This window comes from Notechis scutatus, chromosome 1 (genome assembly GCF_049901735.1).
Source record: "Notechis scutatus isolate UNSWTSFEM ecotype Mainland chromosome 1, rNotScu1.2, whole genome shotgun sequence".
NCBI classification, from domain to species: Eukaryota; Metazoa; Chordata; class Lepidosauria; order Squamata; family Elapidae; genus Notechis; species Notechis scutatus.
The window spans coordinates 300,105,524-300,128,244 of NC_142009.1; the positions used below are offsets into that span (position 1 = coordinate 300,105,524).

Consider the following 22,721-nt stretch of genomic DNA (forward strand, 5'->3'; position numbering starts at 1 on the left):
GAGTATTTTCAGCCTAATCCCACATTTGCTACCTGATGCCAATATAGATTATTTATGATTTGGATGTCTTTGTCATCTAGTTCCACTTGTTTCAGGATTTGATTGGATAGCATTTTAAAATTCAATGTTAGTTGACTTCCTCAAATTTCTGATAAATGCATTTGCAACATCTTCGGCAACTATTTTATGATGACATATTGTGAGCCATCCAGAGTTAGTTGGAGCCATGTGGTGCCTACATTTAATTAAAGAAGCATCTAACTTCTATTTATGTATTCAATTATCGGTATTTCAGTAGGAAAGTAATTTACCATACAAATTGAATGGATTTAGTAATTTTAAAATTCATAGATAAGTTAAATTTCATCATGAGGGAAACAGAATTTGGAAGAGCAAGAAAGGCTCTTTCAAAGAAAGGGAGGCCATGAAAAATGGAAAGAATGGGAAGCAGAGAAGCATGGATCAGCAATCCAGGAAAAAAGTTATGAAACAAAAATGACTACTACAGTTATATTTTTCAGTTCCTTTTCAGAACTAATTCTGATGAAAATCCATAATGCTTACTTTCAGGGTAGGCACAGAATTTAGTTTCCAATTGTAGCAGTAAAAGCAATAAAGAATTGATAGTTCTTAAAGAGAAATATATTTACCACATAGAGGCCCCATTACCTTTTCCAAAGACATCTGACATGGGAGCATATTTCTTACAGTCCACATTAAAAATATTATGAACTGTGTAAAATAAAAGATACATATAGAATGGTTGAATTGGTGTATTCCAGAAGAAAAATGCTGGGAATACTGGAATATTTTGTGACCAGCACGTAGAGTTTCAGTGTCCACAGTATGCATGCTATTTTATAAAATTTAACTTTTAAAATTATTTCTACAGTTCCTTAATGCAATTGTGTAGTTATTTATTCTGAAATAAACCACATTACATTCAGGATTTCCAGCTTTTATAGAGCTACTCTCAGAATTTTTTTTTTTTTAAAGCATAGAGATCTTTATTAGCTAAATAGCAACCAGTTCTGCTTTTATCGTAAGAAAAGCTAGGAAAAAAAATACTTCCCCCTAAAGTATATAGCAATACAGGCTCAACTAATCTTCCGGCTTGTACAGGTAGTCCTTGATTTACGATTAAGCCCAAAATTTCTGCCTGCTAAGCAAGTTACTTGCTAAGTGAATTTTGCACGATCTGACAAACTTTCTTGCCACAGTTAAGTGAATCATTAGAATTGTTGTTAAGTTAGTAATGTGGTCATTAAATGAATCTGGTTTCCCCAATGACTTTGTCAGAAGGTGGCATAAGTCCAGAATGGGTTCATTTAGGATTTTGAAACCATGATATGAGCACCACCCCAAAATGTATTTATTTCTCAAATTTCTATGGTTGGCGAGCTTATAAGTAACTTTAGGCAGCATACAGCATTCAAATAAGACAATAAAAATATTTTAAAAAACATAAAAATGTAAAACAATCATCATTAAAAGTTAAAATACTACTGAAAATTAAAATATGTACAAACTAGAACGTGCAGAGAGAGTAAAGGTATCAGCCACAATAATGGAACCATCTTAGAATGATAACCAGTTCCCTGGGTTCCCAAGCCTGATGACATAACCAGGTTTTCAGGGATTTCCAGAACCTTAACAGAAATGGAGCTAACTTGACTGGGTAGGAGAATATTTCTTAAGGCGGGTGCCGTGACGGAGAAGGCCCACCTCCTGGGACCCACAATTTATTAGAAGACAAAGTAAAACAGTTGTTCTCCATCATCTATTCTGGCTTTCCAAAATGTTCTCTACCAGCTCAATTTACTTTTGGGTTTTTCTGGATAGGGGTAAATCCCTGGCTGGCATCTGTCCACCCCATTATTTTTTACGGCTATCACTGCAACCCGTTAGAAGACTACAGACATTACTATAGATTATGCTGGAGACTGATGGTTTGATTTCTATACATGCTTTGAATTAAAAAAAATCTTTCAAAAGAATAAAAAATGTGTGTGTGTGTGTGTGTGTGTAGGGTGCCTGACAGACATGAAGGAAGAGCTTCCAGTTATATCAGGCATGTCAAATTCGCGGCCCACAGGCCACATGCATCATGTGCTGGCCACACCCATCTGTTTTAGCGAAGAGGAAGTCACGATACGTCACATGATGCTGCGAGCTTGACTCCCAACTTATATGTGTACACAAGCCACATAGCATGCATCTAGCTCCATATGGATGCCAGGCCTTATTTTACACCTTACCTCTGAGAGCATTTCATATTGACCTCTTCTTCCCAAGGCAATGGTAAGCAAATCGTACACTACAGATGCACTTTGCAAACTGATGATACGGTCGTTTTTGTGTTCTGGTATTCTGCTTAATACAGCATCACGATTAGCCTGAAAAACCATACCAAACATAAGAAAAGATGTGATCAGTATATAGGTGGCCCTTGTTTAACAACCACTCATTCAGCAAATATTCAAACTTTCCATGGTGCTGGTTGAGTGGTAATTACAACCAAACCTCATAACAATGTTTCCCACAGTCACATGATTGTGATTTGCAACCTTCCCTGTCAGCTTCCCACAAGCGAAGTCAAAAGGGAAGCTGACAGGAAGTTAGATATCCCAATCACATGAGGATCTTGCTTATTGACCTATATGGTCCTTGCTTTACTACAGCAACTGGAACTGTTATTGTTGAGCGGTGCCGTTATGTGGTTTTTCAACCTGCGATTGTATCACTCAACATTGGCAACATAATTGCCAATTAGTGCTGTTAACTACCTGCAATAACCCGCCAAAGACCATAAAGGAAAAAAGAAAAATTAACTTCTTAGTATTGTCAGAAATGGGAGACCTTATTCAGAAATGGAAAGTCATTAGTAATGAAATTGCATTTATTAAGAACTGCTACATCATACTTATTAATTTAAGTGAAACTACCCCAAAATGGAAGGATAATGAACAGTAACTTTTCACAATAAGAATCTTTAGTTATTTATTTTGCTATATTCTTATTCTGCACAATTATTCTGAATGAATTATAAATACCAAAAGAGAAACATATAAGATAATAGAAGCATAACAGTAATTTGCATGGGAAAATATATATACAGTAAAAGCTGCTATCTCAAGCTACCACCAGCATTTAACTACTCTTTAAACTAAGGTACAAAATATAAGATATCTGGGAGCACTGAAGAAGATAATATGATTAGTAGACAAGTATCTTTGAGGAGGGTATTCCATAAGAAAAGTAATTTACATGGGTCAGTCCCATGGATGACTCTTTTTTATGACTGTCACAACTTATGACCATGACAGGCTCCATTAAAATCTTAAGTTGAGGATTATTATAAGTATGGAAGGTGCAAGTGGTGCAGATCACATGTGTGCCCATAAGTACATTTATTCACACAAATTCATCCACACAAGCATAAATACTAAAATAAAATATGAAGGTAGCACATGGAGTAAGTGAACCCAGAGGGAATTGTACCACAAGTTTGTTTTCTTGCTTTGAGTCCATATACTGCATACTAGCCTATGTATGCACACGCTTAACTTTTGCTCTTGTTACAGCAAATTACAATTTGTGAACTATCAAACTGTAAAATGCAACAGAAATAATATAAAAGGTGCACATTTATAAAGAAACACAACTCACCATGGATTCACTGATTAGTAGCAGCAACAAAGCTTCTTCAGTATTCTCTTGAGGACAAAAAAGGCTGTTAAAAATTGAGCATTCATTATATTACAGTCAACAAAATTCATTTACATGTAATAGTTTACAGTTGTGTCACATCTGCATATTCATGATGATCCAGCTTGATACTTTATTTTTTGTAAAAGCAACTCAAATTATGGAAATGAAGCCATTTTTGAAACAGGTGTTTCAAAGTGTAACAATTTAAATAGCTCAAACAAATATGCTACTTTGGCAACTAAAACTACAACTACTCCTATTTAAAATGCTAATGTTACTGCCTTCATATTTTTATAATATTTAAATATTCATAAGTAGAGCTGTTCAGAGGTCTGAAAAGTACATTTTTCCTATTTCTTCATTCTAATCAGAATATCTTGCATTTTTTGTTTTTGTCTTAAATGACATTAAACCTGGCCAAATTCTAATTAATCACTCTATTTTTTTCATTATTTATAATATTTGAAATTCAAGACCGTTCAATAGGGACCTTTAGCATGACTGGGAACATGGGAGGTAGGAATCAGTCTGTGATGCTCTCCGATAGTGGATACATTTTGAATAAATAACTATAAAGAAACCAAGGAGTTCTGAATTTATTATATAGTGTTCATTGTACTCATTGTAGGGATCAGAGAAAAACCTGATAAAATGTCAGCTCCTTAATAGTGACCCATCAGCCCTTCAGGACAGACCAAATCAGGAAAGAGAATTCATAAGACTACTTAAACTAAGGGCTGAGAGAAAATGATGTTGGATTTGAACCTACATATCTCCAGTCCTAGCTGAACATTTCAACTAATGGCTATGGTATCTAAACAGCGCATGGGCGTGGCCAGCGCGTGACATGTCCAGCTCACGGGCCGCGAGTTTGACAACCCTAACCTGTAGGAAATGCTTAGAATTTTTCCTAATAAAATTTAAATCCTGCATTAAACCTAATTTGCTTTATACTTAAGAGATGTAGAAAATATTTAAGTTCTGAACTCTAATGCTATTTAGAATTCAAAACAATTGTTTTAAGTTCACGACAGTTTTCAATTTATAAGCTGGTTAATACTTGCTCCTGCATATCATTTACAAATAAAATTCAGACATCCAGCCATGCACATTTTAGATAGATTTAGTTACTGCAACAGCTCTGTTAAAATTCTTTAATATTCAACATGGCTAGGATAAAGGCAACCCTCAGTGATCTCAAATATCATCAGTATGTTTTAATCTTCCAGGAAAAAAAAGAAGCAAAACCTATTGCTAATAAATCTGCTTTGTTAAATAGCCAAATGAGTTTTAATGCTAATTTCCATAATAGAAAGCATACTTTAAAAACAGATGCATCTGTCCTTATCATTTCACATTTTATCTAAAAAAAGGTTTTAATTCTGTTTTCCATTTCTACTTTTCTCCACAGTAACTTAGCCTGTGCACTCTTTTTTCATCTTTTCTACTTGCCCTGTCCACAAACTAATACGGTTAAGGGTCTGTGCCCATACACTTTGTTAATCTTATTTAAATAGCACAAATCATATGAACTCTTTTATTTATTTATTTTTATTTATTTGATTTGCCAATTGTTTACAAGATAATAAGTATAAGTGTATACATAGTTGTGAATACATGAAATGGGTACATATAAGAAAAATAAAAGAAGAATAAGAGAAACAATAGGACGGGGACGGTAGGCACGTTGGTGCGCTTATTATATTATTATAATAACTTATTATATTCCTTTTAAAAACATACTTTTCTCCTGAATACACGCGAGGTCTTCTGCTGAGAGTGTAACTTTTAGTGTTTGTAGATTTCCAGAGTGGATCGTTTAAGGGTGATTGTTGAGGAGGGTCATCCAGAGGGTGCCAGTAACTCTGTTCACACATGCCTCGGAGCAAAATTTCAGCTAACTGCCTTGCTATTGTCTGTTAGGAAGAAAAAAGAAATCCCCACCACCACAATGTTTAGAATAAACAAAAGCAGGATGCAGAACTCATATATAACAGGAAACAACTTACTGCTTGAAGTCCTTGTGCACTGTATAACTTTATTCAATAAGCAATGGTATACAAATAGGGTGTATATAAAATATGTCAAGAATAAAATATAGTCTAAAGAACAAACTCACCAATACAACCATTAAAAGTTTCAAAGAGCAATCAATTATATCATATGTATAAAAAAAAAACATTCTTCAAATTCTTATTTTTAAGAAGCCAAAAAATAACCATCTATATATTAGAGAATATCAATAAGCTTGGGGGGAAACTATTAATTTGCAGAATTTTTTTAAAGTTAGCTAAGTTAGTGACAGGGATCAAAAGGAGATCTGAATTTTAAAAGGGGGGGGAAGAAAGTGAAATGATTTGAAATCAAATATTTTATATTAGAATGGTTCTAATCTATTCATCAAAATTCTAACATCTTTTTTATATCAAGACCTGTTTGGCTTGGTTTGTCTTCTAAACTTAACTTCATATATCTGGCTTGTTTAATGAATTAGAATTTATTTTCAAAGTATGAGTACATAAATGGTATCACAGGGAAACCAGTCCTTTGGCACTAAAGCTAAAACCAGGAGCTGGACCACTTTATACGTGGAGGGCTTATACAAAATTAGGAGTCCAATAGATAGTGGTCCAACTTTTCCAAATATATTTATTTTATTTTTCTGCACAAATATTATATTAACCAATAATTATGCTATATTTTAATAGTCTAATGATATCAATAATCACTGCATTAAAATCAACACTGTTACACATAAAACTATGTATTCTTATTCTTAATTGATTTTCATTGTATTCAAGCATTAATTTACCACCGCTATAAAAACTTACCATGCGTAGATTCTGTGTAGTTCTTGTTTCAACAGCTCGTAGAATCTCTCTGAATCTACCAACTCCTCTTGTCAAATTCCTGTATGTACACAGAATAATATAAATTATAACAGAATAATAAATATAAAATTATTCCAATTTCCAATTCCAAAACCCATTTTCTAAACTTGAATGAACCTGAGAAACAGTACTATAACAAATAATAACAATAAACATAACAATCACCTCACTTTAATTAGTGGAGTTTAGGAATGAGAAGATGTGAGCTACAGATCATGCATGGAAGCTGCAATAAGAAAATTTCAAATGTTTTTCTTCCAACTTGACAGAATGTGATGTGTATTTTGCAGAAGTCCAAAAATTTCAACATAATGCATAATAAAGGAGGGATGTTTGTATTTGTATATATTATTTCCCATGTATTTTATATATATATATATTATAATTTTTCTCATCATTTTTTCTTAAAACCTAATTAACAATATCAATCCATTATTTTTTGTAATGCAGTATTTTGTACTATATTACACTTATTATAATGCAGTTAATTTCAAACTAAGGACTAGTCTGATGACCCAAGGTGTGGCACAAAAGCAACGAAGTCACAAAAGTAGGTAAAGTCCCTTTAATACCTCCAACTTGGCCCCCAATGTCCAGTTATCATCAGCTGGAGAAAAAACTCTCCCAAGAACAGTTTTTAAAGGGAAGAAATTCAGTCCGAATCCAAAGTACATATAAATTATAAATAAAAACCAACACAAACCATGCTGCAGCAATTAACGAGACAGGCAGGATAAGGAAATCAGACTTCAAAAGATAACGAAACACACACAGTTGGGAGGATGCCAGAACCCAGATAAGACTTGACAAACGAAGATAATGCATGGTTTGCTTCCAGCAAGGTGCTATGTGCAAACACCCTTTTAAAATCCTGTTTTCCCAGCTGTAACAATAGAAAAAAATCCATTTCCTGGGTCTCCACTAGAAACATTGCTTAAGTGACAGGACTTGATTATATAGAATGGGAGACAGAAGATCTTTTAGATAACTACATCAGGTAAAATTGTATAGGTATTAACCAGCATCTTGAACTGTACCCCAAAGCTTGTTGGTAATTACTGAAAGTCACAAATCAAGGTGTTACAGGAGCAGAGTGAGGCCTGACTATCACTGTTTGTGTTGTTGCATTTAGGACTAGCTGTACCTTTTTAGTGTTCTTCAAGGTCAGCCCCAAGACAACAGGTTGCCCTTGCCTGCTTGTCAGATAACCAAGACATGAATGACTGCAAGAAAGGTCTCTCAGTTCAGGAACAGGTCCACAAGTTGGATTTGTGCAAAAGCTTTCTGGCCACACTTACCATCTGCTCTTCAAGTAGAAGCTCAAAGTCGAGGAAATCTCCAGATTATGCATTGATCCCGAATAAAGAATGCTACCTCACTTAACCAAGGCTGAAAAATCCCTATAATTGAGAATTCCAAGCCCCTATAGCCACTTAATCTTGTTAGGTTGAGGCCCAAGCTTGTTGCTCCTCAACAGACTCAAGGATCTGAGACAGGATCTTTTTAGTATTGCTTGTCCAGACAAAGATTGAGATAAACAACTGAGAATCATCCAAACTAGTATCTTTCTTAAACTGATAACCTTCATTACAAGTTACAGGATCAATTTTTTCTCATTTTACCAGGAAGGTTCATACCTCCATAACCTCAACCAGCCCTAACCTGTCAGTCTAATTCAAATGGATCCATACAAATGTTGCAACTTCACAAGCTTAGCAAGCTGCAAGGAGGAACAATCCTGCCCACAAATTGCTACAATCAACCATCAGATAATCCAAAGGGCCAAACTAAAGAAAGAAAGAAAAAACGGCAGTGCTTTCTGATATCCATTAGTGAATATCAACACTATCTGAATATGATAAAGTAATAAAATGAAAATGAAATATTTTAAGATAAATTGTTATATTTTTAAAGGTTGGCTACTTAAGTTGGTCTCTAACAAAACATGTACCAAAGCAAGCAAAGACAGATAATTCTGAATCTGAAAATCTGACTCTGAAAACAATTCATGAGAAAATGAGATATAGTGTACATATATTCGCAATTTAAGCATAGTAGCATTACTTGGAATTATTAAAAATAAATCTAATTATAATATATCTTATTGCTAAATAAAAAGATCCATACTGAAAAAATTATCTATATTGATTATGCAAGCAAGGGAGTTAACTAAACAACAGAGTTGCAGAATTCAGGCAAGGCAATGGATAATTATATGTACATTACGAGTGCAACACCCTTCTTTTTGGCTGAAGCAAGTACATTTCTGCAAAATGAATGATTTATATTATTCTAAGACACCTGTGACCCAGACTATGAAGTGATGTAAGGTTAAAATTCATTATAAAGTATAAATCAGCACTCTTAAAAGAGTTTAAAAATGCAATGCCATACACTTTGGCATGATATCAGGGAACCACATTATTTTTTTTCCATAGACCTCTGCACAGCTTTATTTTAAAATTTACTCATGTTTAAATGTTTGTAAAATATTCTTAATATTTTAACTCCTAATAAACGTAAATGAAGTTTCTTAACAGATTTAACAGATAATCAGAGTTGGAAGGGACTTTGTGGGTCACCTAGTCCAACCCCCCCACCCAAGCGGGAGACCCTACACCATTTTTGACAAATGGCAGTCCAATCTCTTCTTGAAAGTCTCAAGTGATGGCGCTCCCACAACTTCCGAGGGCAAGCTGTTCCATTGGTTGATTGTTCTCACTGTCAGAAAGTTTCTCCTTATTTCCAGGTTAAATCTCTCCTGGTTCAGTTTCCATCCATTATTCCTTGTCTGGCTTTTGGGTGCTTTAGAAAATAGATTGATCCCTTCTTCTCTGTGGCAGCCCCTCAAATATTGGAAGACCGCTATCATGTCTTCCCTGGTCCTTCTCTTTATTAGACTAGCCAAGCCCAGTTCTTGCAACCGTTCGTTGTATGTTTTAGTCTCCAGTGCCCTAATCATCCTGGTTGCTCTTCTCTGTACTTTTTCTAGAGTCTCAACATCTTTTTTATAATGTGGTGAGCAAAACTGGATGCAGTACTCTAGGTGTGGTCTTACTAAGGCTTGATAGAGTGGTATTAGTACTTCCCTTGATCTTGATTGTATCCCTCTGTTAATACAATTTAGGATTGCATTAGCTTTTTTGGCTGCTGCTCCACACTGCTGGCTCATATTTAGCTGGTTGTCCACTAAGACTCCAAGATCCCTCTCACAGTTACTGCTATTGAGCCTGGTTTCACCCAGTCTGTATGTGTACTTTTGGTTTTCTTGCCTAAGTGTAGGACTTTACTTTTCTCTACATTGAATTTCATTTTGTTAGATATGGCCCAGTGTTCTTGCAAACAGATCCATAATTAAGTTGCAAAATATATTTTCAAGGGGGGCAGAGATTGGGATAACAAAAAAAGACAATTTCAAGAACAGAAGAGAACAAAAATAGTATTCTTTAGAGAAAAGATGGAATATCTTCTAAGGATGTTTCTGATCTGCAATTTGCACTTTACCTGCACAAATGCATATAATTCAGCTTTCCAAGACATTTAGTATTTGTCTCTACTGATCACACTGAATGGAATGGATAGTGTTGTAATTCAGCACATTTCCCCACTTTTCTGAGATTATAGTCCATCATCTCTACAGTCCTAATTGCCACAAACCCTCCTTGCACTATGTATTTGCCTGAAATTATTCTACCTAAAGTAACAGGAAAATACTTTTTCAATTATCTTTTGATTTGGCTGAAGAAGCATCTACATTCCTGACAAACTGATGTCTATATTCTCAACTAATCTAAAGCTAGCATTCTAGTAAAATAGAACTCTGCAGATAACAGGCAAAAACAAAGTTTGTAAATATTAATCATGCCAACTTTTAGAACTCATTTGAACACTTAAATTTTTAAAGAAGTTAGACAGAAAACCATAAAGCAGTAAAAGGATCGAGGGTAATTTTACAGCAAATTTACAATACAATACAATAACTTATTGCAAAATAAAACAAAGCAACCAAAGTACAAAATTGGTTTCCAAAATTTAAACTTGAAAAACCATCTCAAAAAGCAGTAATCGTTAGTCTACAAATGCTAGACTTAAAAAAATCTGTAAGGTTTATTAGTCTAATGTTTTACCCTTTTATTTTGTATCGCATCAATAGGTGTTTAATAATTACCATTTAGAAAAAAAAAACTTCAGTGTTCTATAATGGACTGATCTGCAATAGTTTATAGGCTTTATTCCAGTTTACCTAAAGATATTGTATTGCAAAGTTTCAATGAATTAACTAGCCACATACCGCTTCACAGTGCTTTACAGTCCTCTCTAAACAGTTTTACAGAGTCAGCCTATTTTCCCCAAAAATCTGGGTCCTCATTTTACCAACCTCAGAAGGATTGAAGGCTGAGTCAACCTTGAACCAGTGAGACTCAAATTGTCGAACTGCCAGCGGTCAGCAGAAGTAGCCTGCAGTACTGCATTCTAATCACTGTGCCACCACTGCTCAAATAGCTTTAAAAGTATATTTATTTTATTTATTGCATTTACGTCCCACCCAACTCTGTGATTCCAGGCAATTTACAAACTGGAAAAAAAAACATTTAAACCATACAAACATTTAAAACACGAAAACAACATAAAAAAGCAAAGATAGCAAAGACAAGTAACCCAGATGGGAACAAAGAAAAATAAGAAAAAGGGGGCTTTGATTATGCTTGCCAAAGGCCTGGGTGAAGAACCAGATTTTCAAGGCCTTTCAAATCACCTATACAAGTGGGACCATCAAATCTCAAGGATAACCTCATTCCACAGAGCTTCTATAGGTATTGATATTATTCTACAGGTATTCAAATTAACTAATGTATCAAGATTTGGTCTCTATTTATAAAAAGTAAAACTACAGCTAATGGGACCACAGAAAATGATGGCTATCTGTAACATTTTTGTAGACTTTCACTTGCCATTTACCAAGCTGCTATAGCAATCAATGCAAAATTAACAGGTGGTACCAGCAGTAACTGCATTTTTCTTTTAAAAAGAACCACCTCAAAAATATTTCATTATAATTTTAAAAAGTTTAAAAGTTGGGCTCGTAAGATGACTCTACAAATTTTCTAATGAATGCATGCAAGGTTTCAAATAGTTGTAGCTAAGTCAGCAAGGCTGCACATCTAGAAGATATAGAAAAAAAAAGAAAATAGAGTAAACCCTCGATTTTATAAGTTACCTGGTAGGATGGATGTTGGCTAAAGCTGAATGTTGATTACATTTGATTTTTTTTAATACCCCAAATGTGTGTACGGAAGAAAACTTACCTTACTGGTGGCTGTTTGCTGCAGATGTGCTGGGTTTCAGGGATGATATAGGATGACTGATTGATTTCAAGAAAGTATCCAATTTTAACTGAGCCTTGGAAGTTGCTGCTTCTGTATGATTATCTTCCTAAAAGTATGGAAGTGGGGGGTAATAAGGCTGGACTTCATGATCAGATAAGGAATCAATAAAAACATTGGAGAGGTGGGATCTTTTTTTCTCCTTGCCTCCCTTGGCAGCCATCATTGATTAAATAAAGCAATTACCGTACAAAATATTTATTAAAAACTTACAGAATTTTATAAAAAGCACTATCCCAAACATTAGCACATATGATAGACATGAAGAATGCAACTAATATCATGAAGTATAATGCTTGTTTGCACATGCACAGAAGCAGCAGCCACTGACTTGACCAGAGAAGGGTTTGAATTCAAATTTTGTTCGCTGCACATGAAATCTACTAAATGGAGACTTGTAAAATCGAGGGTTTACTGGACTTCTAAAAGAGCCAAAAATCAACTGAAAACTCTTAGTAACATTGAACTTTAAATGGTGTTTAGTTAGTCCTAGTTATAAGTCACTGAAATAAAGCCCATTTGTGCTTTTTAAAAAGTTCATATCATATTTGTATAGTAGCAGCTGTCAATAATTTTGATTAGTATAAATCCTGTTATTAACTTTCTTATACTCATAATGTTGAAGTTTGAAATACTGGAAGGTTTTGGAAAGTAAGATTCTGCTATTATTTTGTATGTCCACTTACAGCTTACTTGGGTCAAAGGTTTTTATTTGCCTGAGGAGGGGGAGGTAAGATAAGAGACATTGCTTCTTTATTTATTCATTCACAAATATTTCAATATGGCACAATTCCCACAATTCTGATCGGTTTACAATAACAATTGTATTACTATTATACTACTACATTTAATTTTATAATAATTAAAATATCATAAATATATAAATCACAATATACTGTATGAAAATAACCATGTAGCACTATAGTGAACCCGGCAGTCTGGTCAAAAAGCATATCAAAATTATCTTCAATATTTTTCCCCATTTATTCAATATTTCCCTCACATTCAGGAAACCTCAAGAACTCAATTTCTATTTCTCTATATGTTTTCATTAAAACTTGATTTCTGAAAAACTAATATCTACTAATTCCTTAGCATGACTAATCTATTATATTTGGTCAAACAAACCAAAGTTATTCTTGCTTGAAACACTTGAATTGTACTTTGAATACTACTCCAGTTTTACCAGATCAGACTAAAAAGCATCTATTGTCTGAGACATTAGAGTCCGAGATATAACAGGAAAAGAGTTACCATAAAACACCCAAACTAAACCTCTCCTGGTTATTAATTTTTCAGAAAAGCTTATTCAAGTGAAAATAGAGAAGCAGTTTGCAAATATATTTAGAGATACATACAGGATCCAAGTGTAGGCAACTGTGACTTCATTCTCATGGTTAGCTATTACCCTAATTTTTCAGGCATCACTAATGATGCCATGATGCCAAAACAGGTATAAATTGAATGTTATGCCCAAAACAAAGCTAAACTTTGTTAAATTTTATCCTTAACACGCAATCCTAATATTACTTGTTCACTGTGACAAAGACAGACCTTTTTTATATTGTATCTGTGCAGTTAAATAATCCTAGATTCTTGCACAGCTTTACTGTACCGTTAAACTGACCAAACCTATCATTTAAATAAGCTAATATTTATGTACTCTGGATCAGGGATGGACTTCAAAAATTTCAGAAACCGGTTCTTTGCCTGGTTGCTGGTTGGGTGTGGCCTAGTTGGTCTCCTGCACCATGGCCAGGGGGAAAATTTTCATCTTTCCCAGCCCCCGGAGGCTTTCCTCGAGCCTCTGGGAGGGCAAAATCAGCCTCCGGAGCCTCCTCCCCGAGCCGCCACGTGGGCCCTGCACTTACCTCACATCCAAAACGGGCCATGTGGAGACTCCTTGGAGGGGAGGGGCAGCCAGGGGTGGGATTTGGCAGTTTGCCGAACCGGCCATAACATTAGCTACAGGTTCGTCCAAACTCGTAGCAGACCACCCCTGCTCTGGATTTAAGTTTGAGTTAAACAATTACAATCATTTATTTTTACTATGCAAAATTCTATTGGTTCTACCTATACTTTTCTTTGAAAACATAGAATACTGTATGAGCACACACCCTTCCTTTCCCCCCACTTTACCACAGTGGTATTGGAAAAATGAACTTTTATTATTCTCTTTTTCAACTGGTTAAATAATGACAGTAGTGCCACAAACACTTTGCTAAAAGACTAATAATGGAATCTATAAAACCAATTAACTGTAAAAGATGATGGCCTGAGCCCAAGACAGGGATCAAATGTGTCATCAGTTTATTGAATATTTATTGTAAAACACAATGTTAAAAGAAGTGCCAAATGAAGATTTTGGAAAAACTTAAAAATAATTGTACTATATGTCTCTAGGACTCTTTATTATTAAAGCTTCAACACAATGCTGAGAAAAGTTAAAATATATTTATAACATAATTCAAAAAATATACTGAATATTAAATTAAGTGCAGGATAGAACTTACAAAAACATATGTATTTTGCAAAGATACACAGCATTCTGATTTAAGCGAAAAAGGTAGTTTAGATTTGGTGTAGGCTCATTCACTATACTTATCAGCAACTCTTCTAAAGAGTTGCACCTTTTCTTGGTCTTTCCTAGTAGTCACACAGGCTTAGGAAAATACCTCTTTAAATTAAGGAATGGTTAAGGTGTTCCTAGCCTTTTAAGGAGTTACTCATAATAAAAGGTATACCAACATCAGATCCGAAACACCTCTTTCTCTCTTTGGATTAGATATTGCACCACTAGTAATTAGTATGTAATCTTACAACAAAACCCAAGGTTTTTCTAAATCATTTTGGTAAATACTTTTGAAATAGTATCAGAAGAATATCCAATCAAATCTTACCCATTTTTGAAGTATAAAACATGGGCCCTCTGAAGTCCAGTTTCTAAAAAATATCCAAGTTCTTGTTCGTGTGTTCCAGGCCCAGGCTTAGGACTTCTGTTCTGCATATTGGTAATTATTACCTAGGAGATCATTTAAAAAAAATGAATCAATTCCCCCAAATGATCTCTTCCTTCACCAGTGGGAGGCAGAGAGAGAACATTCTTTACGTTGCTCCACTGGATAGTAGGGTTGTCATGTAAGCAAGCTTTTTTCATCAACACAAGTGATCTTTATATCTATCTTCTACATTAAGAAATACAGATAGCCACACAGTTTGCAATAATGTTGGTTTATTTGTGGGGCATTGATACATTTCCCAGTGGTTGGCAATAGGTAGCCTGCGCGAAGACATCCAAGAACTATTTTGTAGCATCTAAAATTGGCTCTTGATCTTCAGGCATGATTTGACTTTTATCTTAATTATGGCTTAATCTTTGGTTTTGCTAAAATAAAGGACAAAAATGGCATATTAAAAACTTTCAAGGACAACTGTACCAATTTCACCTAACACTGGATGAGTGTATTTGGCATCCATTCAGTTATACAATCATACCACTGCCAATTTTATCCCAATTTTTAAATGAAAATGCATCCCACAAATGCTAACAAACCTTGAACATCCCAACATAGACTTTTTTTTTGTGGGTAAAGAGGCTCTGTCCCTTCAATTATCCCTGTTCAGTTTTACAAATAATTGCTGTGTTTTTGCGCACAGATATGATATACAAATGCGGTAAATAAATAAACTACAAACTCTTTTAACAGTATTGTCCACTATTGCTTTTTACCTAGAATCATTTAAATATCAAATAGCCTTTAAAGGAAAAATAGGTTACTACTGGTCACAATTTATTAATTTTTAGCTCTATCATGAAAATTGTAAAGTTTTCCTGAAATGAAACTCAAACCTAAATAAACACATTAGAATGGGAAACTATGACTAGAAATAGAATATAGAATAGAATTCTTTATTGGCCAAGTGTGATTGGACACACAAGGAATTTGTCTTGGTGTAAATGCTCTCATTGTACATAAAAGATACATTCGTCAAGAATCATAAGGTGCAACACTTAATAATAGTAAGAAATAGTAAGAAAATCTGGTTGGTTTTGTTTATAACACTCATGATGTTATATGTTTTATTATAATCTATTATTTTATTATAATTTATTATTGTATTTCATTGGTTTGTAAAAAAAGTTTCCTTATTTGGATATAGATAAATATTATGAATGGAAATAACAATCCCCCCATCATTAAATGTTCATATTTGGCAAGTTCCAAATAATTGGCAAGTTTGAATCTCACCAGGCTCAAGGTTGACTCAGTCTTCCATCCTTCCAAGGTGGGTAAAATGAGGACCCAGACTGTTGGGGGAAATACGCTGACTCTGTGAACCACTTAGAGAAAGCTTTAAAGCACTATGAAGTGGTATATAAGTCTAAGAGCTATTACTATATATGTTGCAACTGCTATGGCAAAAGCTGAGGAAAAAAATGATTAAATGCTTCTTATAGCAGCATTCTGAATTTTCAGTAACAAATTAGTGTAATAAATTCCTATGAGTTCATTTGATAGCTTGGGAAAATAAAGTAGGAACATAAGGTACAGCCAACCCTGTTATTGTTTAAACATTATAAAACCAATAATGGAATGCCAGCTTTCATTATGAACAAAGTTTTAGCACATTACCAAAGAAAACTTGAGAATAGTATAGGCAAAACTGCTTTTATCATGTGAATTCTATTTAGAGAAGTTTTTTTGCATTTTGTGCAGAAAAGTTATTTTCTTAAGACACGGATAAAGTGTCATACAATTCTCAATAGAAAGTGATGGACTATTTTCATCTATAATGCCTGAAAACAGCCATTCATGAAGAAATAACAGGTACCCTATTATGTCATGTAAAAAATTAGAACAGATAAAAAAATTGATGCTTCTGTTTTTTAGCTGGGATTAGTTAAAATAATCTACATAAGGTGAAGAATGGGTTATTTAAACCAAATAATAAATTGTCATATCTTAAAGATTTTTTGAAAGCCATATATAGTAAATGGGAGTAATCCCAAGAAAAGAGAAAAATAAAATAAAAACTAGTTATTTTTAATGAGATTACCTATCCCATCTTACCCTTTCTATTTCCTGGAGATACAGAAGGGCTATATCCCCAGCCTTCTCATAGCACATTATAATTTCCTGCTCACGATCTGCATGGAGGTTGCTTGTTGAAGAGGATATTGGTAATTTTTCTAGACAAAGACCTAAAGGAAAGACAATTTAATTTAAGAAAATAACTTGGGACTAAATCAATCTCTTTTCATTTATCAAATACTTAAAACTGTACAACAACTAAATGTGCATTAGTATATCTGAAAATTCTGTTGTATGTAACTGAGAAACCATAGTTGTAAATGTGGTGAGAAAATATGTAGCGAGATTCATGAATACAGAGATCACATCTAAAAATACAATTAAATAGGTCTATGATAAATTGTATCATACAATATTTATTGGCTTCAAAGGAGAGATAATAGAAGAAAGAAAAGAAAACCATGAAAGAAGTCCAAGACTGGCAATACAATCAGGATTTTATATATAAGTTTAATCCTCTTATGCTAACAGATTTGCAAAACATTCCTACAACTGCTTAAAACATTTGGGATACTGTTAAAGAAGAATAAGGAAGTATTCATATCACCTTCTTCAATTATATAGGTTTAGAGATATTTCAAAGGATTTTTGTTTCCTCTTTTTATTTATTTCAAGTAAGTTTAACTTAATAAACTATTTTGGATCCCCTACTAAAATGGATTCCTTTCATGGATCATTGCCTTGTTGTGACAAAATGGCTTTGGCAGCTCAAAGAAACTATGAATTAAGATGTGCAGGGCCACCCAAGACAGAGAAGGAAATGACAACCCACTCTAGTACCTTGGCAAGAAAACCCTGTGGACAGTATAAAAGTTAGTAATGCATGGCTATGACAGTTGGACCGTAAGGAAGGCTGAGAGCAAAAGAATTGATTCTTTTGAATTGTGCTGTTGAAGATTCTTGAGAGTCCCTTGGACTGCAAGGAGATCAAATCAATCAATCCTAAAGGAAATCACACCCCTGACTATGCTTTGGAAGAACAGATATTGAAGCTGAAGCTCCAATACTTTGGCCACCAAATGAGGAGAGAGGATTCAGTGGAAAAGACCCTGATGTTGGAAAAGATTAAAGGCAATAGGAGAAGGGGATGGCACAGGATGAAACGGTTAGTGTCACTGACACAGTAGGCATCAGTTTGGGCAGGCTCCAGTTGGTAGTAGAGGATGGGGGGGCGAGCATGCTGCGGCCCATAGGGTCGCAAAGGGTTGGGCATGATTTAGCGACTGAACCACAATACCTAAAATGGACAAAAGGTTAATCAAATGCTAAAGCTAATTAGGGTCTATTTTACTTTATAAATTCTCATAAATAGATTAAGAATCAAACACCGATATATATAAAAAATAATTTAAACAGATGCAGGGGTACATTTGTTCTCAGGAATTTAAGAGGGCCAGCTGAATTCTAACAACACATTAAAATGCTACCAAGAATGGTACAAGATGTTTTAGGAACATTTTTTTTTTTTTTCTTTTCTTTCTTTTCTCCCCTCCCCATTTGTATCTCACACTTTCTCTCCCCCCCCCCTCCTTTGGAGACAATTACAAACTTCCTGTTGTTACAACAGCTCACATTTTTGGGGAAAAGGTCAAACACATAAAGTGGAGAAGACAAACTGTATAGTTTATGTGACAAGAATTATTTCATCATAATCTGTAACTCTATAACATGATACTTTTCTCAGAAACAACCCCTATGCATAGAAACAATTGTAGGTGTATTTTTTAAAAAATTTTTATTGGTTTTTAAAACGAACATAGGCAAACAAAACATAAACACATCAAGCCATCTTCTCTATATATACATACAGTGTGCCAGTTGGTTTACAAATTGTTTTGTGCATCCATTTCATAGTCTTCAATTACAATTACATTGTATATATTCTCATATTTTCAATCAAGTATTAAATACATTAATATCATTGTTAATCATTTGACTATGCTTTTATTCATTCATGTTTTACGAAATAATCATATTTAACTTAAATTGTTTTATGACAGTTCATGTTATCATCTCAAATCTATCTACAATCATTTTGTAGATATAATAAGAAAAGAATACCTCTTTATATATTTATTATTTTCTAAAAAACTACATATTTCATTACCATGTTTTATTGTCTAACCATTGATAGAATAGATCCCAAATTTTATAAAATTGTTTATCATCTTGTTCTCTGATTTCAAATGTCAATCTACTCATTTCAGCACAATTGTAGGTGTATTTTTAATGAATATGGACCATACAGGTCAAATTAAAAAAGCATTTGTTCTTGACTGTGCATTTTTAAACCAAATTTGCTAGCCTTCTTATCTTTACTAATAATGCATCCCTCTCTTTGCTGCATGTCTTTTGCTGTACGTCATAGAATTAACAACACATTTGCTATCAAGTTTCAGTATAGTGAAAAATTTAAAAAAGTGGGGGGACAGCAAGTCACAATTACACTGGAAGCCATGTTACCTTTGGTTGAATATGCTTCAGCAATCATTCTTAAGCGATAAGGAGGTACAGCAGCAAGCTGCAAGTCATCAATTCCCACTTTAGCATATGTATTAAGAGCTTCTTTGTAATCGCCTTCTATATAATTTAATTTGGCCATAACTAAATGGGCTTCTTGTAAGAACCCTGGCTAGAAAAAAAGAAGAGGGCAAGCAGCAGGTATCAGATACGAGGCAATATCATACATGGGATATTTAAAGTATTTTAGGCCACAGAGCTTATTCATTAAAAAAAAGAAAAATTCCTAAAACTCCTAATCGACAGGCAAAATTCTAGTGTTAAAAATTGATTGTATTCAAAACTCCATCTAGTTCTCATGGCAACCCAGGATCCTAGAAAACAGTTTCAAAAACCTTGATATACTAATCTAACATTCTTTATTCCTTAAATTGATTTATGTTATATTTACATCTCTTAAGACTAAAAGATTGTCTAAACTGCATTCCCTTTATCAGTTTTATTTCTACAAAGAGCCTGTGAGAAAGAAAAGTGATCAGTATAATTTAAGACTGTAATTTCTAAAGCACTTAATATTTATACAATTGTATACAAAATTAACATATAGTTTTATAGTTTTAAAAATAGGTGCCTTGTAACTAAAAAGAAGAGAAGTTAACATCTTTGCAACATAAAAATTGCATTTTGCTTTTGTATTTTGAAATAAGAAAATACATTTTTAAAAGCTGGATAAATTTGAATCTTTCAACAGTCACAATCAAATATCTGTTAATGTAAGGAATCAAATTACTGTGTTTCTCCAACAATACGGCCTCCACCAATAGGAAGCCCCACCATGTTTTATTGGCATAAAATCAAATTAAGCCCCTCCCCCAAATTAAGGCCCATATTAAACATGCGAAATGGGGGGGAATGGCGGGGGGGGCTTGCCGTTAGGAAGTACTTTTGTTGCATGCCCGGATATGGTGCTGCCTGCGTTGGTAGGGCACTTCATATCGGGAGACCTTCCGCCACCGTTGCTTTCCCTTCTCCCTTGCTGCCGCGGTGTTAGAGCAACGCCGCGGCATTTGGCGCAGCCACGTGAGGCCAGCCAGGGCTCCTCCCTGCAACCGGAGCCCTGCGGAGACACTTGGCTTCAGGCACTCCTGTCACCGCCTTCCCTTTGCCTTCGAAGGTAAAGCGAATTATTTTAAAAACGACACCCTACTACAACAAAGCCTCCCCTGCCCGAGAGGGCAGCCCAATCCCACGTGGGGAGGTGAATCTCTCGGGGCCGCAGTGCAGGATCGGCCCACCTCGGGAGAAGCGCCCAGCCGCCATCCCTGCCTGGCGCCGGGCAGAGCGCGAAGAGCTTCACCTGGGGCGCCCAGCGCAGCTGAGAGGCGGGCCCTCCTGCCCGGCGGCAGAGCTCTCACCAAGGCAGCGAGCGCCTCCCCGCCGGACCCTCCGCTCATCCCGCCAGGGCTGCGCCGGAGCCGTGCGGGCTGGGCAGAGCCAGGAATAAAGACAGGAGCGCCTGAAGCCAAGTGTCTCCTCAGGGCTCCGGTTGCAGGGAAGAGCCCTGACTGGCCGCACGTGGCTGCACCAAACGCCGCGGCATTGCTCTAACGCCACGGCAGCAAGGGAGAAGGGAAAGCAACGGTGGCGGAAGGTCTCCCAAACATCCAAGCTGTTGCCACCCACCCACCCGAGGATGCAAGGGGGGGAATTAAGTCACCCCCGAAAAGATGGCCTGGCCGTTTTTTCGGGGGTCAAAAAAAAAATAAGGCCAGGCCTTATTTTGTGAGAAACACAGTAGAATTATTTTTCTTGCACTTAGAATGTACATAAGAAAAATTAGCATTGCAGTCTAACAAAGATAAGCACCAAATAATGGGGGCCTGAAGGAAATTATTATTTTATTTATTAAACCATTACTGCTCAATTACGCAACCCTGGACAGTGTATAAAGAAAATAAATACTGTACCATACCATAATCTCACCATGTTTCTGGTGATGCAGTGGTTAGAATGTAGTATTACAAGCAAACTCTGCCCACAACCTGGAGTTCAACCTTGATGGGGCTCAAGGTTGACTCAGACTTCCATCCTTCCGAAGTCAGTAAAAGGAGGACCCAGATTGTTGGGGGAAATATGCTGACATTGTAAACTACTCAGAGAGTGCTGTAAAAACTATGGGGTGGTATATAAGTCTAAATGCTATGAAAAAGATGATAAGACTTGGAACTTATATTTTTTCTGAAGTGAAATTAATTAAGTCCCAACAAAAACTGAGCTTCAGATTAATTCATTTCAGTTCCAAATAATATCTGAAGAAACTCAAACATCAATATGAATTCATTGCTGGTACTTAATCTATGTATCTTTGGAAATGCCAGTTTTTTAAAAATGAAACCATTTCATTCTCATAGCTTTATCCTTGATTTTATTTGTTGAGCTTTTGTCCCTCACCTGTCAGAGCCATATGTTTTATTCTGTTATCTCCAATGACAATTTATCCTGCTGAGTAGAATCAAATCATATGAAATCCCAGAAGACAGGAATATATACTTAATGTGTTGTAAAACCGGAAGAACAAAAACTGGGAACTCTTGATACACAAAATAGATCTGTATTGCAATTATATAAATGATTTATCTAAATATTTTAAAAGCAACATTATTTATTCTTATATTGCTCAAGCATCAAACTCCCAAAAATTACTGTGGAAGCACAAATACCTTTAAATTTCCACGATCAAGTGCTGCAGTGAGATGCTTCCTGACTTCAATTAATTTTGGTCGGGGTCCACAGGGACTTGCCCCCTGTTTTAGAGGGTTCACTTTCAGAAAAAGTTCTAGCTTGGATTCTCCAAGGAGGAGTTCTGCCATATCATCTATAGAGAGATATGAAATTATTATATATTTAAATAGCTGTTATGTTCTATTAACACCAAGCATCACTATGAGATAACACAAAACCATCAATCATAAAAATGTACTAAGATGACTAACTTTTAAGCAGATTCACAGCACATCTTCTGGAGTGATCACTCATCTTTAACATGAAATAAATGCCACTTTCTAATAGAGCCTGAAAGGCCTAATGTATGTATATGTGCGTGTGTGTGTGTTTTACACTTATGGTCTAAGAAAATTTATGTTCAGATGTTCACATGTGTTGCTAACTGTATAATATGGTCT

General features: G+C 35.1%; 1 protein-coding gene across 6 annotated transcripts in view; it reads right to left on the reverse strand.

The window, feature by feature from the left end:
* Positions 1–22,721, reverse strand: part of TTC7B (tetratricopeptide repeat domain 7B) — a 94,339-nt gene that overhangs the window by 60,864 nt on the left and 10,754 nt on the right. For 4 of the 6 annotated variants that reach the window (XM_026679176.2, XM_087952073.1, XM_087952072.1 and 1 more), the window contains exons 2-9: positions 22,260–22,414; positions 19,543–19,711; positions 17,059–17,189; positions 14,887–15,008; positions 6,543–6,621; positions 5,455–5,627; positions 3,670–3,733; positions 2,259–2,396 (exon numbers count right to left, since the gene is read on the reverse strand). In XM_026679176.2, the coding sequence (XP_026534961.2) occupies positions 2,259–2,396; positions 3,670–3,733; positions 5,455–5,627; positions 6,543–6,621; positions 14,887–15,008; positions 17,059–17,189; positions 19,543–19,711; positions 22,260–22,414 (1,031 nt within the window). Of the gene's footprint in view, positions 1–2,258; positions 2,397–3,669; positions 3,734–5,454; positions 5,628–6,542; positions 6,622–14,886; positions 15,009–17,058; positions 17,190–19,542; positions 19,712–22,259; positions 22,415–22,721 lie in introns of those variants that run through there. The other 2 variants (XM_087952075.1, XM_087952074.1) reach the window with 2 other exon arrangements.